Source organism: Gymnodraco acuticeps, unplaced genomic scaffold (genome assembly GCF_902827175.1).
Source record: "Gymnodraco acuticeps unplaced genomic scaffold, fGymAcu1.1, whole genome shotgun sequence".
Taxonomy (NCBI): Eukaryota; Metazoa; Chordata; class Actinopteri; order Perciformes; family Bathydraconidae; genus Gymnodraco; species Gymnodraco acuticeps.
In genome coordinates this window covers 426,099-441,442 of record NW_022992289.1, presented here as the reverse complement: position 1 = coordinate 441,442, position 15,344 = coordinate 426,099, and the positions used below count along the sequence as shown (strand labels likewise).

Genomic DNA, 15,344 nt, shown 5'->3' with positions numbered 1-15,344 from the left:
CTGCCTTTTCCTCCTTTTTTTCGTGTACATGTACAGTTATCATACATATGTGATGATCTCAGTGTCACACAGATGCCAAATAATTCACCGTTTCCTGTTTCATGTAAGAGAGGGTGAAAGGTTGTGATCGACACAGGCCTATTGATGATTTGTTTTGCTGCAAGGCCTTGCATGGCATTGATCTTACCAGTGGTCTTTTTTAAACAGGCCTAGTACATGTCAAGAGTCCTGGAACTGTATGAAAGCCCACTGTATATGTAACATGGAGGCTGGATTTTAAGAGCATAGGAGGCATTATCTAGCATTTCTTTAAGATACAAAAAGACAATCATAACTACAACACCTCATATTCCTTTACTTTAGCATTTTACTGAACACCATGGTGTATTTCCTTGTTACCTGGTGCATAGTCCAAGCTTGGACACCTGTAATGTATGTATACATGTTATAAGAATACAGTCAACCCCTATTCTTATTTATTACTAGCTTGATTAATCTTTTGTGGTCTGCTTTGGTTGATGTTTTCGTAACTCCTGCCCTGCACATCTACTCTCTCCCCATGCAGAGAAAAGAAACAGAAAATCCAAGATATTCGGAAAAACGTGAAGGATGCCATAGTGGTAAGTTTGATCTGTATCACTTCCTGAATGGGGTCAACGTCTCTGTTGTTACATCAACTGCAATCACATTGTACTGATTATTATTATACAGGCCTTTTTTCATGTATTCACCCCTCTTAATGCTTTTTTGTTTGTTTGTTTTCTCCCATAACTTCTGCTTTGTAGACTATAGTGTCTGCGATGAGCACTTTAATACCCCCTGTCCCGCTAGCCAACCCAGAGGACCAATTCAGAATCGAATACATCAAAAGCATAGCACCCCTCTCCGACTTTGACTACTCGCAGGTAAGACGTTCATAAAGTTTGTTTGCAGATGTGGATATGAGTGGTAGTACATATGTGCTTATTCTGTCTTTACTAATTGTGTGGGTGTTGGATGATGTGTGACCAGAGCGTTTTTGTTTTACGTCAAACAATGTAGATCTTGCTGATAGAGCTCAATGATGGCAGATGCAATTTTCCTATAACAGACCTAATGTTGCCTCTATTCTTTAATTTATTCCTTTTATGATGTTGTGGGCTCTTTTTTTTTTTTTAAATCAACAAATCAGAGGGCATTGTTTTTTGCTCCTGGGAGTTATATGGTTTTAAATGGAAATGAAAACGTACTTGTGTGAATCAGCAGTTAGTTGATTTAAGTGCTTGTCAAAGGTTTGATCGCCTTTTGTAGCCGGAGCAGATGTACTGTATGGATGTGGAGGCGAGTTAGAGCACATGGGATTCTTTTCAGTATGGGATCAGGCATTCGATAGTGCGAGGTCATGTGCTGGAAATGTAGGTGATGTTTTACATAATTTTGAAAGTGTTACTTGTTTGACAACAGCTAGCATTGCAAAACAGGAGTAGCTGTAGATACACTTTTTGAAGACTGACTTTGTATTTATTCGTTGTTAAAACAGTTGGCCTTCTATGGGAACTATTAACACGTGATCATGTATTAATCAAGTACTGGGTTCGTCTCTTTTTGGAGTATTGATCTGAACTTTTGCTGTTGGTTGTATTAGAGTCGACAATGATCCCAGAGCAACTGCAAACACATTTGTTTTCTTTTCAAATACAAAATATTGTCCTTTAGATCTGAAACTATTGGTTTATTCTTCCATAAGTCAATAATCAGCAACTATTTTGGAAACTTTTTGAGTACCTGTATGCCAAATATCCTGATTTCTAGCTTCTCCAGTTTGCGGATTTGTTGCATATTTTTGTTTTCTAATATTGTAAACAAAATATTTTCGGGTTTTGAAAATGGAAATGTATCAACATTTTTCAAATCTATGAATTCATTTTATTGAAAGCGAGTAATTTCAAGATGGAAGCTTCGGTTTTAAGACATTTTGATTTTAAGGATAACATTTGCTGCAGCCTATATTATTGTCTTTGGGACAATATTGAGTGAAGTTTGGGGTTGTTGCAGATGAATACATATTACTTTTGCCACAATATGGAATATGACTTTTATAACTAGGCCTCAAAGTCGAGGTCATATTCAGGTTTATCCATACCATCCCTTCACTGCTTTGTCTTTTAAAGTGGGTTAATGTTTGTATTGCTATCTTACATCTTTGCATAATGTTTCCCTCTCAGCTACTTTATTTACATCACCAGAATATCCATTTAAAGAAGTTGGGTGATAATTTCCTGACAGGGCCCACAGTGAGAGTGTTAACAGGGCAGCAGTGGATGCTGTGTGAGGGTCGGGCCATGGGGAGAGTTCCCAGGCCGGGCCAGGCCAAACGAACAACATGGCTCTGTTTGGAGTGTCTGTGCTTGTCATCAGTCTCAGGCTTCACTTGTGCCGTCAGTGTCACCACTACATTGTCACTTAGTGCCACCAGGCATGACACCCAATACAGCAGCGCGGGAACACGGCCAATCACTAACCTGTGGCTTTCACCTGTTGGCGCCGCTGTGAAATGTGGAAGTATGTTTTACCCGGAAACTTTGTGAGAGATGATGTCATGGTGAACCAAGATCATTTATCTAACCGGGAAACCGTTTCTCGTTGATACGCATTATGTTCAATACATGGCAATATGATGTAGTAATTGTTATAGCCGTGGATGGGAAACAGAAGAGGACAATATTCTCGGACTTCCTACATTTCCCTGATTGACATGCTTTGTATATATTTAGATGGGAAGAGTGAGAGTGACAATTGGGATACATGTTCATCACAGGATCCCAAAGCCAAAGTGGTTACATTCAAATGTGTCAAATAAAAAGTTAAATAAAGTTTTTGCTTAAAAAGTTATATAGGTTTATTGAAATATTTTTCTCTCAAGTGACTCATCAACTGCAACTAATCATTTGCTCCTATTACTTTGTCATATGACATACGTTACTTAGACCATATCAAAGTGTTGCTAAAATGCTTGACTGCATATGACCATGGAGATGAGTCACTTTTTTATTGGCTGCAACTTTTCGTTAAAAACTTTTTCTTTTAAGAAGGTTTTCTGAAACCAACTCATCTCTGAATTTTAAATTCTTCACACACTTTAGGTCATTCAAACAATCCTTTATTTGTTAATCCCAAATCTCTGCTATGTTCAGTGCCTTCTTTCATGAGGGCTTGACTCAACCTTATCATTTGTTGACATGTTTTTGTGGTATCAATTGAACAAATATAGTTGTTTATCAAATGATATAACTTTATTGGGCATTATAAGTTGATGTGATAGCATAGTTAGGGGCGGGCTGTGTCTGGCTAGTCAAATAGGAAGGCGACTAGCATCAGAACTATAGCTGCCGGCCCCTGAGTCATGAGTCTTTTAAAGGTGCTGTAGGTGGAGAAGATGGTGTCTCTTCTATGTGATCATGTATTGGATTTCTTCCTGTATGATTATAGTTTGTTGGTGTACTCACATGGAATATAGAGTCACATGACAAGATAGATCATTAATATGAATGCCTCCATACAACAAAATAGGCCTGGAAGTGTTAGCTACATTTCCAAAAGTTTTTTACGGAGTAGATTTTCCTTTGCATTTTTCTTTATGACTTGTATGTTTTTTGAGACAACCATTTCCCCTTTGACTTCTTATGTAAACCGCATGGCTTAGCTTTGCTTGCCTGTACTCTCATCAAAGCATCCTTTTCTTTTTGTAAAATATTTCCCTGCAGTAACTTGGGATAACAGTGGGCCTATGGAAAAATAAAGCACCAACACAAACGGTTGTCTATGCAAATGGAAACAAATGTCACTGTGGTAGCTATGCTAGCCACCCGACGGTGTCTGTCGACTGAAGTGGAGCAAATTCAAATGAGCCCTTGTTTTCACACAATGTAGCTTTCCCTCCGTCAGACATGTTAAAGCCTACATGTACTGTAAGCCTTTCCTTTTAATGCTAAAACAAGCAAGTCACTAACTATTGAGTTAACATTTTAGACCTGTTCATGGTATATATACACATCAAAAATACAAGGATTAAGCCCACAGAAGTTGTTTTTAAGGGCTTATTAATCAAGATAAGAATTACAGTATGTTGTGGAAGGTGAACTTCATATTATGTTCAGCAAGATCCCCAAAATACTGATCTATTTTTGTGCTACGATTCAGAATAACTGCACCAATGAATGGTGTAAAATGTACACCATGGCTAAATGTGTGCACACCAGCAACTGTCAGTGAGTTTGTACCTTTATTCAATGTTGGCCTGTAAACTCTGATGACAGTTTGCCATCCTATTTCTATTGAACGTGACCTGCTTCTGCTGCTTGTGTTCCTCACTACAGCCGTACAGGGGTTACACGTCTATAGCACTGCCTCGTCGTTAGCTTCTTGGTGATTTCTTTATGATGAACAGCTTCAGTTCAGGAAGTTTGTTCTTTCCTCAAATGTATTACCTGAACATCAGCAATGTGGGCCAAAGGGTGGCATGTAGGGCTGCTCCATTTCTTGGTTCCATGTTATGAAAGATGAACAGTGTCAAAACAGTCGCTCTCTCATTGGCTTTGACTCTTTTTTTTAAATATAGCTACATTCTCTGTACTCTTTTTCTGTTTATGACTGAGGTAACCCATGAAAGTCAGATCTCTCTCTGTTCTGGGTGACCATTATCTAAACAGATATTCCTTTCAGATCCAACACATGCAGTGTTGATGGTTTACTGAGCAGCTAGCTGTTTATATGTCTGGCTGTGTATGGAGGGATTTGGGATTAGTGGCTGTACATTTTACTCTCAGACCAAAGGTCTCTTCAAAACTTTACCCAAAGGAATTTGAGTGTCCCCTCGCGACGGAAGATGCAATCCAGTTGCTCCACAACTTTTGTTTTGCTAAGTCAAATCAGATTCAGGCCATTTTGTTCCCTGTGTCAGCCTGTCCTATATGATTCAAGTGAAATATTACATCACACACTTGATCAACATTAGGCTGAAGTAAGCATTTGTCCAAGCGGCAGAGCCACCAGAGAATCAGCATCTGGTGATGGAGGGGAGTGGACTGGGAAGAGCACAGGAAAGAGTTAAAAAAGCTTGTGTTAAAGCAGATTCCCTCCTGGTCTCTTTCCGTGTTATCAGTTCCTCTGTAGGGCACTGCAGCACACACTGCATTTATTCAAAGGCCCAGTGTCACACGCCTCTGTGGAAAAGAGCCCTGAGGACCATACTCTGCTTTCCCCCCCCTCTCTGCCCCTTCCACCCTCTAACCCACGTCCTCCCTCTATCCAGTCCCAACGCTTCCTAGCTTTGTCGGGCCCTTCTTTTAGGTTTTGAAGCCTCTCCACGTCTTCCAGGGTAAAACAAATTGTCGAGACTTGCAGAACCAATAGCAGAAGAATGTAATCAGCGCTGTGAATCTTATTGATATTAGTTGAGGTGAAAGTTTGACTGTAACAGACGTGGAAGCAAATACAGGCGAGAGAGCAAACACTGGCCCCATTTTCTTTGATAATCACAAGTTTGGTGTGTACAAAACTGAAATCAAACGGATGGAGGGTTAATGTGTCACACTTTAATGTACACCCTTAACATGGTAGCATCCATGTTACGGTTTTTCTTGACTTTTTGCCGATATTCATCTGTAACAAATAAAAGTAAACAATTCTTAACATCTCTTTCTCTGTGAGGCTTCTTCCCTCCATGTCGAACTTAATCACCGGATCTCCCCGAGCATGTGATCATTTATCAGGCTCCTTCTCCATCGCTCTCTCTGGTTCGGGGCTACTTTCACCCTCTCCCCAGTCAGAGCGAGGAGTGCAGAGAGTCATGTGGTGGTTCCAGGCTAGAGGAGGAGCCCATCGGAAAGACATGTGCACAGTAGCAGGCGACGAGGGATATTAGCCCAATCATCTTTGTTTAGGGCATACAGAGAGTCCTGGGAAATGTTTTAAAGTCATTGATAAGACGAGCTCCCCTCATAAAGCTCCCACTGAGACGTATGTTACAGCATCATGTAGCCTTTGGACGGAGTTTGCACAGCTGGATTGACGAAGCTCTATTTGTATATTTTAGGAGATTTGATTGACGGTTTCTCAAATGTTCGCTGAATGTGAGCACAATTAAGTTATGACTAGTGTACCACCTTTGTTGCTTTAGGTTACAGTTCATAGAGGAGACCTTGTGATCAGAAAGTCATGAGTTGAAATTCAGGAACTGTTGGATCTATCGAGGAAGTGAATGAGAACTCATACCACCTCCCTCTGCCACTGCTCGTAGAGACAGAGTAATTAATAGCAAGTATTCAAGTTACTGCATTCAGTGTTAATAGTTTTTCTTGAACTTTTTTGAAACATTAGATCTCATTTGTGCAGATATATAAGGCAGGGCTGCATTCAAACACTTTTTAGAGTGACCTTAGAAGGATGTTACTTTGAGTTGAATGTGAATCTATTTTCCTAAGAAAGGCAATATGTAAGAAGCTGTTCAAATTAAGAAAAAGTGGCCAGCATTTTTGATGAGCATTCATCTGACCAATTGTAACTTAGTTACTCTAGTCTTCACAAGTGCTGGTTTGTACTCGGCACAAACACAGAAATGTGAAAATGTGTGATTTTAGGGAGACTCACGTACTGGATCTATTTCTTGATAAACACCAGTGTATTTATCCTCTTACTTCCTTGTTCAGAGTCTCTGGCTGCACATTGCTGGATTGGTTCTGAAAGCTTATGTTGTTGTGTAGTTACATTTAGAGATTTGATGGTATTCAAACAAACCTGGCAAACTTTTTTTGACAACACTGTTCTGGACTGTTGTTCACCTTCAAAATATTTACAGCATTTTTTGGTAGTTTTTTTTTTTCACGTCAGGCTACATGTTTCTTCCTGTTTCCACTCTGTATGCTATGCTAAGCTAAGCTAATCATATTACTACTCCAGCTACATGTGTATAGTGCAAGCGGTGTAATGAATGTCACTTTATTTTCACTCTCTATCACTCCATCCAAAACACAATCCTCAATTTGAATAAAGGGATTTTACTGATTAATTGCGATCTTTTTTTATTGAAATCAACTTCCTGTAATAATGAATACAGCTCGTAGGTTTTTTAAATGCTACACTCCGATATAAATATATTAATTGAAGCACAATATATTTAGTTAGATAAAAACATGTTGTGATTTTTGTTTTTATAGATTTTGACTTGAAAACGCTCTGAAGCTTTTGGAAATGTTTGGATCAGACGAGCCAGAAACAATCCTACAAGTGGAATTTTCAAAGATTATAATATTAAATGATTAGGTTAGCCCAGGGTTCTCCAACACGTCGATCGCGAGCTACCGGTAGCCCTCAATAAGTAGCTCGCCAAGCAAATCTAAAATGTAAAAAATACTCACAAAAAGGAAATGTTCTTGCTTGATTTGCGGGACCAGCGTTGCAGTCGGGAAGAAAAGCAATGTGGAGCGGGACCTCACCGCTTCATAAGGAGTGTGACCTTTCCTTCGGGCAGAATCAACACATCAGCCCCATTGAACAGCCTAGTCGTGCCAGCCTATACATGAGGGGCAGAGTTTTACTGTGTGTGTTGCAACTTGCATATATATGTAGTGCACTTGACGCACACACACGCATGGCGTAATTTCCACTGGGGACAGGGGGGACATGTCCCCCCCCACTTTTCAAAATCCCGTTTGTGTCCCCCCACTTTACAAATATGTTTATTATTATTTTTTAACGCAAGCCGTCATCGCCACGGAGGAGCACACAGCCTCTGTGAGCGAGCGAGACAGAGGGAGAGAGAGAGAGAGCACACCTTTATCTATTTAATATAGTTGTAAAAAATAAGTAAGAAATCATTCCAATGTGTACCAAAGGACAGTACAAGTTTAAAAGGGGAGTGATTAGTAAAATATGCATAAATAAAAAGAAAGAATGCTAACTAGGTAACATAAGACAAGAATAAACAAGTTTAAATGATTTGTTATTGGTTGAGATCATATTCTAAAGATGTTTGGATTATTGAAAAGTATACATCTCCCTTTCATCTGAGTGTTGAGAGCTGTATCCATACATTCATGTTGTGCTCAAAGTGCACCAGATTGATGCATTTCACTTCAACATTTAAAAATAATCTTCCCGGGGGAGCATGCCCCGGACCCCCCTAGAGGAGGTGAGGACCCCCCTAGAGGATGTGAGGCCACCCCCAAATAAAGCAGGTTAAAATAATTAAATGGAATACATGTTCTTTTAGTAAACCCTGGAAACGGGTCCCACAGACCCAAACAGCACACAAAGGTTAAGGGTAAGCATATGATAATGTTACAATGTGCTAAATATATACACTGCAAAAATAAAAAGCAACAGTAGCTCACGACTTGTTTTATTTTTTGAAAGTAGCTCTCATCCTGAAAAAGGTTGGAGACCCCTGGTTTAGCCTAATCTTTATCTGCGACTGTGCAGATCTACAAGGCTTAGACAAAATACATAGACATGCAATAAAAGAAAAAAGCCGCGCAGCATTCAAATGTTGATTTATTATTGGAATGTCCTCTTTATGAATGGCGCCTGTTGGTACAGAAAACAAGAAAGAAAACAAATAAGCATGTTTCCCAAAATGTTGATCCATGCCTTTAAGGAAATGCTAAAAGTGTTCGTATGCTATTAGAAAGATATTCTAATGCACTCTTTGCTCCTTATAATGAACGGCAGTCCTTGGCACCAAGTTGCTTAAACAGCTCATTGGCCAACAGTGCAACACAGTGGTTGTGCCGGGCAGATGTGTGTGTGTATGCACTGTATGTATGTGTGTGTGTGTGTGTGTGTATGCACTGTATGTATGTGTGTGTGTGTGTATGCACTGTATGTATGTGTGTGTGTGTGTATGCACTGTATGTATGTGTGTGTGTGTGTGTATGCACTGTATGTATGTGTGTGTGTGTGTATGCACTGTATGTAAGTGTGTGTATGCACTGTATGTATGTGTGTGTGTGTATGCACTGTATGTGTGTGTGTGTATGTACTGTATGTAAGTGTGTGTGTGTGTATGCACTGTATGTATGTGTGTGTGTGTATGCACTGTATGTAAGTGTGTGTGTATGCTCTGGTTGTATGTGTGTGTATGCTCTGGTTGTATTGTGTGCAACTGAGAGCTGTTGTTGAAAAACTGTAAGACCATTTAGAAATCTTTGTATAAATGTACCGAATTAGCAAACCATTCTGTGACTTTTCATTATAGAGCTTCTCAGTTTTCATGGCAGCACGAGTTTCACCCACTTTAAGTCACATTTTAAACAACAAGTTCAGATTTTCAAATGTCTGCTGCACACTAGTTAATCGTAGGTTACTCATCACAAGGTATACTTAACTGTATGCATCAACATGTCTAAAATACATAGTCTGCTTAGTGGGCATGGATATGGCCTTTTGTTAGCAGGTCTAACTGAACTAAACTTCCTTAAAATGATTAACACTCTTGAAGGGATCATTTCCTTGCATAAATAAAAGTGGGCTTTACGTGTAAAGCACAAGGACTTAGATTAGCTCACAGGGGAAGATGTTCATAACTTTAGACTAAGATCGAGCATTCCGCTTGAACCATATAATACATGTATGAATTCATTGAAATCTGCTGACCTTCCCATCAAGACATAGTACTTTCATTTTGTTGTCATTTGTTAATGTCTGATCCTTAATGCTTTTGTCCTTTTCTTTCCTCAGGAGTTCTTTGATCACGCAAAGAAGCTGTGGGACGACGAAGGAGTGAAGGCATGCTTTGAGAGGTCCAATGAGTACCAGCTCATCGACTGTGCACAATAGTGAGTTGAAACACTTTAAGACATTTTGTGGTGTGATCTGGAGCTTATGATACTCGCGGGTTTGTATGTAACTCGATGCATTGTGTAATCAGTTACTAGTAGAGCTATTATCGTAAGAACACATTAGCTGTTCTTTTTGTGCTTTTTGTCCACATCCCTTCTGTGTCTATCCTCTCTGTATCATGTTTGAGGTAAGCGCTCTGCGGTGTGTGCTGGTGTCAGGTCATATATGAATATGGCTGATATATGTTTACTCTAGGTGTGGCAAGACAAGCGGCAGTTGACAAGCGGCAGTCCTTTGGAAAATGATACTTATATCGTCTCATGTCAGCGTGTTGACATCTCACCATGGCAATATGCAAAGCCCGGCCAGGCCTGAATTAAAATGCCCAGCTGTTGCATTTGGAATTTTTTGGATGTAATATTTGTCTGTAAACCCAAGTTAATATGTAATAATGCTGCATTTAAATGTGGGAATGTAATGTTGGTGATTGTGTACTTGTGGAGGTAAAAGCCTAACTTTAAGGGACCAATGGGCTTGAGAAATGCTATGAGTTTTGGTATCAATCTGTGTAGTTATTCCAATTGCACTCTGAAAACGGCAGTGTGTCAAGGCGCAGAAACTGATGCTTCTTTGCACGGTGCCCCATATTGTTTGGGAGGCTCCCACTTTACCTTGGGCCACCATAGGGTGCTAGTCGCACACAGTGGAGGGCCCCCGTCTTGCCTGTAAAAGGAAGTTTGGATATGCAAAGTGACTCACTGATTACAGTGTTCTCCTTCTGCTTCCTCTCTGACTCACCTCTGGATTCACATGTAAATATGAGGACATGTTCATGGTACAGACTCTGGAGTGCACTGGAAGTTGTCCCCTCCCGTCCCAAAGGTTGGCTTCCTTTATCTCTCAGGGTTCGCTCAAAGTCACACTTTATCAGCGGCTGGAGATATTGTGTTGTTGTCAGCGATCTCTGAGCCTGCCGCGGTACATGGATGTAGAGCTGAAATGTTTTAAAGATGGTAGAGCACGTAGACAAACAGTCTCTGTACTCTCTTCCTGAATATCTTCCGTTCCTTGAACATAAATTTGACTTCGGGTCAAGTCTTCCCCTGGTTGCCCTGCCTGAAAGCAGCTTCCATAGAAAGGAGAGAGATAGTCAGGTGATGGTTGGAGAGTCACATGAATCTGTAAGGTGGAGCTGTTACAGTCCAAGGCCTGTGTTTGTCTTTGCTGCCCTGAGTCAGTATGTGTCTGTGCAGTACGACTGAACAATATTATATAAAAAAGCATCTTGTGTTTATTTTAGTCAATATTCCAGTATCATGTAATATCGTTGTATCATCAACATTTAAAATCTAATTTCTTAATCATTTTGTTACAACTCTGAACATGAGGTGGTCCTCTTTATGTTGTTATTATTCCGTTTGTTTTGTAACACTGAAACCATTGAGCCTTGCTTCTAGCACAGACAGCTGTAAGTGGACATGGACAGTAAGTATTAACAGAGTGAATTAAAAACATACAGTATGTTAAAAGTGTCTTGTATGCGACTGTTCTTGTGTTGGAGTGCATTTACTGGTTTTGAACTAGGCTTTTTGTCCTTATGTTGCGAGTAGCTTTGCATTGTTGTGCATTAAAGTGATTATACATCTACTCTAAAACAACACAAATACAAAATGACTGATGCTTTATTAGTTATTCTAGGTCCCAGTTGCCTGTCCTCCATGTTTCCAACCTCCTCCTCTTCAATATCATTCACTTTTGTGATTTGCTTCTCTCTCCTGCCCCTTTTTGCTCTCCTCCTATCACAGCCTCTCTGGCTGTTACACCGCTGCTTCTGATTGGTTAACAGCTGGTGAGCAGTTGCATGTTTGGCCAATACATTTCCATCAAGCTAACACATTTATATTACTCGTGTCTAGAGGAGATAAAAATGATAATAAGTTACAGCTTTATGTGGTTAACTATACCGTTCAACACACTGTGATTTCAGTTAAGCTGTGGTTAATTATTCTTGTAGTTCTGTTGTGGTGGCTCTTGTTTTATGTCAGGTGTTGTGTTCTTCTCACTTTTCCTTGCATTTTCATTGATGTGAATTCACTTAACTGGAATGATCAGTTTTCACATTTGCAGATGATTTGGAAATCTCAGTGTTCAGTAGAAGCATCACAATATGCTCTATTGTCAGTGTGTTTGATTAATGTCTGGAATTTGTCAGGCTGCGTGGCCTCTCACTTACTTCCTCTCTGCTTTAACCTCAGCATGAACTATGTGGACGGAGGGCATTCATAGATACTCTGTCCTACATGGCAGCAGACCTGTCTATGTGTAAAGGCCTACACACACGTGCACACACACACACACACACACACACCTATTGTTGTTATGACCACCAAACTACAATAACTGTTCTTAGCGACTATCCTGGAAGTAGTGAAACGCTGGCAGACAGCTCCAGCAGCCAACTGGGTTGAAAGGAAGGGAGCAGCGGTCATAACTTTGGACTCGGGCTGTATTTAAACAAACTTTATACTGTTAGGAGAATGTCCGTTGTGTTGGTTTGGCTATTTCTCCAAGTCAAAGACTATAAGGGTCTGCCTGTTAGCTTGTCCCGTCTTCCTAGTGCTAGCTCCTTTTGAACTTTGCACCGACCCGACCTGCTCTTAGATCCTTAGTCGTCCCAGGAAGCTTTTTCTGATCTCTATTTATTTAGATTTTTGTTATAGGCTATGTCTTTGGTCACAGATGTCATAAGAGTGCTTTCTTTCACAGAGAGTAAATTAAAGAGGAAGTTGTCTGACATGGGTAGGAACAGAATGAAAGGCTGCAAGCTTACATGCCTACAGTCAAACACACTAGATAAATGACCGTAAAAAAACACCAAATAACTTCACGAGGGATTAAAGTATGGTTAGATTTATAGCTATAGATTTTGTGAAGGCAGATAATTCTCTTGTGCCACCTCGTCTGTGTTGTCCTTCACAGACCTTGCTACACTGGCAGATATTTTTTCCAGCAGGCCTGGCCCATTGGACAGAGGCACAGGAAATAAGTATGGGCCGATGGCGAGCGCTTGTTATGCCAAAGAGCATGTCCATATCGATGCTTGTGGAATCCTGTCACCCATTGATCGGCCCTCTGCATTGCACATTTATACGTTTTAAGAGCACAGATATGTGTCTGCCAGTTGATTGATTACGAGCTATTTTCAGCGGCGGCAGGCTGGTTCCATTGCAATGCCTTGGATGTGTCAACGGCAAAATCAAACACTTTTTCACACGCACATCTGAACTCCCAGGCCTCCTGCTCTTTTAAATGGTTGCAGTCCCACAGCAAATATGACACAATGTATGACATGCTTCATACACTAAGGTATGTCATACTATAGGATGATTGTTATTGGGTGTTAGATGCTGTTTTTGCTGGTATGGAGCTGTTCCTGTGTCGGTGTGCTGGGCCAGAGGAGAGCTGCCCTGGATGGAGCTGGACTCTGAGAATGTAACTGCAGAAATGTTGCTCTGAAAGACAGCTGAGCGATACAGCTGGTTTATCCTGCAGTGAGAATGAGGCCTGGGACAGAGATGGCGCTGATGCTATGTTAGGGACAGGAGGGTGCGCTATGAGGAAGTGGTATTTTATCCCCTATTTCTTGGAATAGCTTGAGTCAATGCATGCACATTGCATTGTGGTCATGGTACTTTACCAGAATGCTTTCAGTGTTTTGGCAGAGCTAACAGAGCTAACAGTGCTAACCTGAGGGGGAACCACAGGACGGCTGCTACATTTGTGCTACAAGGTTGTGGGCCGGGAATGAGTGCAGTGCAGTGCATTAGCTAGCCGCACTAACATGCACTAACATGCACTAACATGCACACGCGGCCGGACCTGCTGTGTAAACAAAGCACAGAGAAGCTCGTATTACCACACACACAAGCCCAGGTAGACTTTACTCCTATACATCTTTACCTAGACAATAGTTTTTTGCTACTAGGAGTGCGACTCACACGTTTTACGGTATGATATTATATACATACTTTTTCATTGAAATAATTGATAAAGACCTGTTGATGGAGTTCTGGTTGCTGGTCAAAGCTGGTGAGCAACTTGTCAGTAAAGGAATAGCTGGTCCATCTAGAGTGAGGCTGGACTGTTGTTGTTGCTAGCTTCAGTGCTAACCCCCTTCACTTTTATCAGCAGGTGGCTAGCAAGACACTGGAGCTTGGCTTGAGTCTTGAGGAGTTGAAGCATTAATCTACTGATAAATTAACTGAACACAAAATAGCACCGCTAACTAACAGCGATATGTATCAATGTTTTCCCATCGCATCGATGCTATTGTATCGTTTCTCATTGAATTGATGGATTCATACGGATATATGGATCATTGTACCCCCCTCCTACTACTTTAATGTCTGAATATCAAATGAAGAACTTTAAATAAAGTGATTATCAAAATAGTAATGAATTAATCAACACATTTTTGCAGCTTTGTAAAAAACAACTTAACTTAACTATTATCTGACATAAGAGAGTTACACACTTTTTTAATGTAATATATTGAACTAGTATTTCCAAAACTTTCCAAATCCTTACTGTGTTGTATTCAAGATTAGTAAAAGTAATTGTACATGTTAACATTTGATCTGCTTTTGACTCTGCTTAATGAAACTCAGTGCATCACAGTGTTTTCCAAATGACACTCGATTTGTCACACATTTTTCTTAATTCACAAGGAACATCACAAGTCGGGATGTTATGTTATCTAGTTAGTCGTGGTTGTCGGGGTACAGCTGTGACGGGACAGATCTCTGGGTCTCAGAGATGGGTAGTGCTGAGGCTGGGGTGTAGTGCTGGGGTGTAGTGCTGGAGCTGAGGCTGGGGTTTGGGGCTGAGGCTGGAGCTGGGGTGTAGTGCTGGGGTGTAGAGCTGGGGCTGGGGTTTGGGGCTGAGGCTGGAGCTGGGGTGTAGTGCTGGAGCTGGGGTGTAGTGCTGGGGCTGAGGCTGGAGCTGGAGCTGGGGTGTAGTGCTGGAGCTGGGGTGTAGTGCTGGAGCTGGGTGTAGTGCTGGGGCTGGGGTGTAGTGCTGGGGTGTAGTGCTGGGGCTGGAGCTGGGGTGTAGTGCTGAGGCTGGAGCTGGGGTGTAGTGCTGGAGCTGGAGCTGGGGTGTAGTGCTGAGGCTGGAGCTGGGGTGTAGTGCTGGAGCTGGAGCTGGGGTGTAGTGCTGGAGCTGGGGTGTAGTGCTGGAGCTGGGGTGTAGTGCTGGAGCTGGGGTGTAGTGCTGGAGCTGGGGTGTAGTGCTGGAGCTGGGGTGTAGTGCTGGGGCTGGGGTGTAGTGCTGGAGCTGAGGCTGGAGCTGGGGCTGAGGTGTAGTGCTGAGGCTGGAGCTGAGGCTGGAGCTGAGGCTGGAGCTGAGGCTGGAGCTGAGGCTGGAGCTGGGGTGTAGCGCTGGAGCTGGAGCTGAGGCTGAGGCTGGAGCTGGGGCTGGGGTGTAGTGCTGGTCACGGGACTCTGTCACCAGCCTGGGGGCCACTGACA

General features: G+C 41.5%; 1 protein-coding gene across 2 annotated transcripts in view; it reads left to right on the top strand.

Moving 5' to 3' along the window:
* The window catches only part of gnal (guanine nucleotide binding protein (G protein), alpha activating activity polypeptide, olfactory type), a 48,047-nt gene that overhangs the window by 11,932 nt on the left and 20,771 nt on the right, over positions 1-15,344 (top strand). For both annotated transcript variants that reach the window (XM_034207757.1, XM_034207758.1), the window contains exons 3-5: positions 566-620; positions 786-905; positions 9,715-9,812. In XM_034207757.1, coding sequence (XP_034063648.1) covers positions 566-620; positions 786-905; positions 9,715-9,812 — 273 coding nt within the window. The remainder of the gene's footprint in view (positions 1-565; positions 621-785; positions 906-9,714; positions 9,813-15,344) is intronic.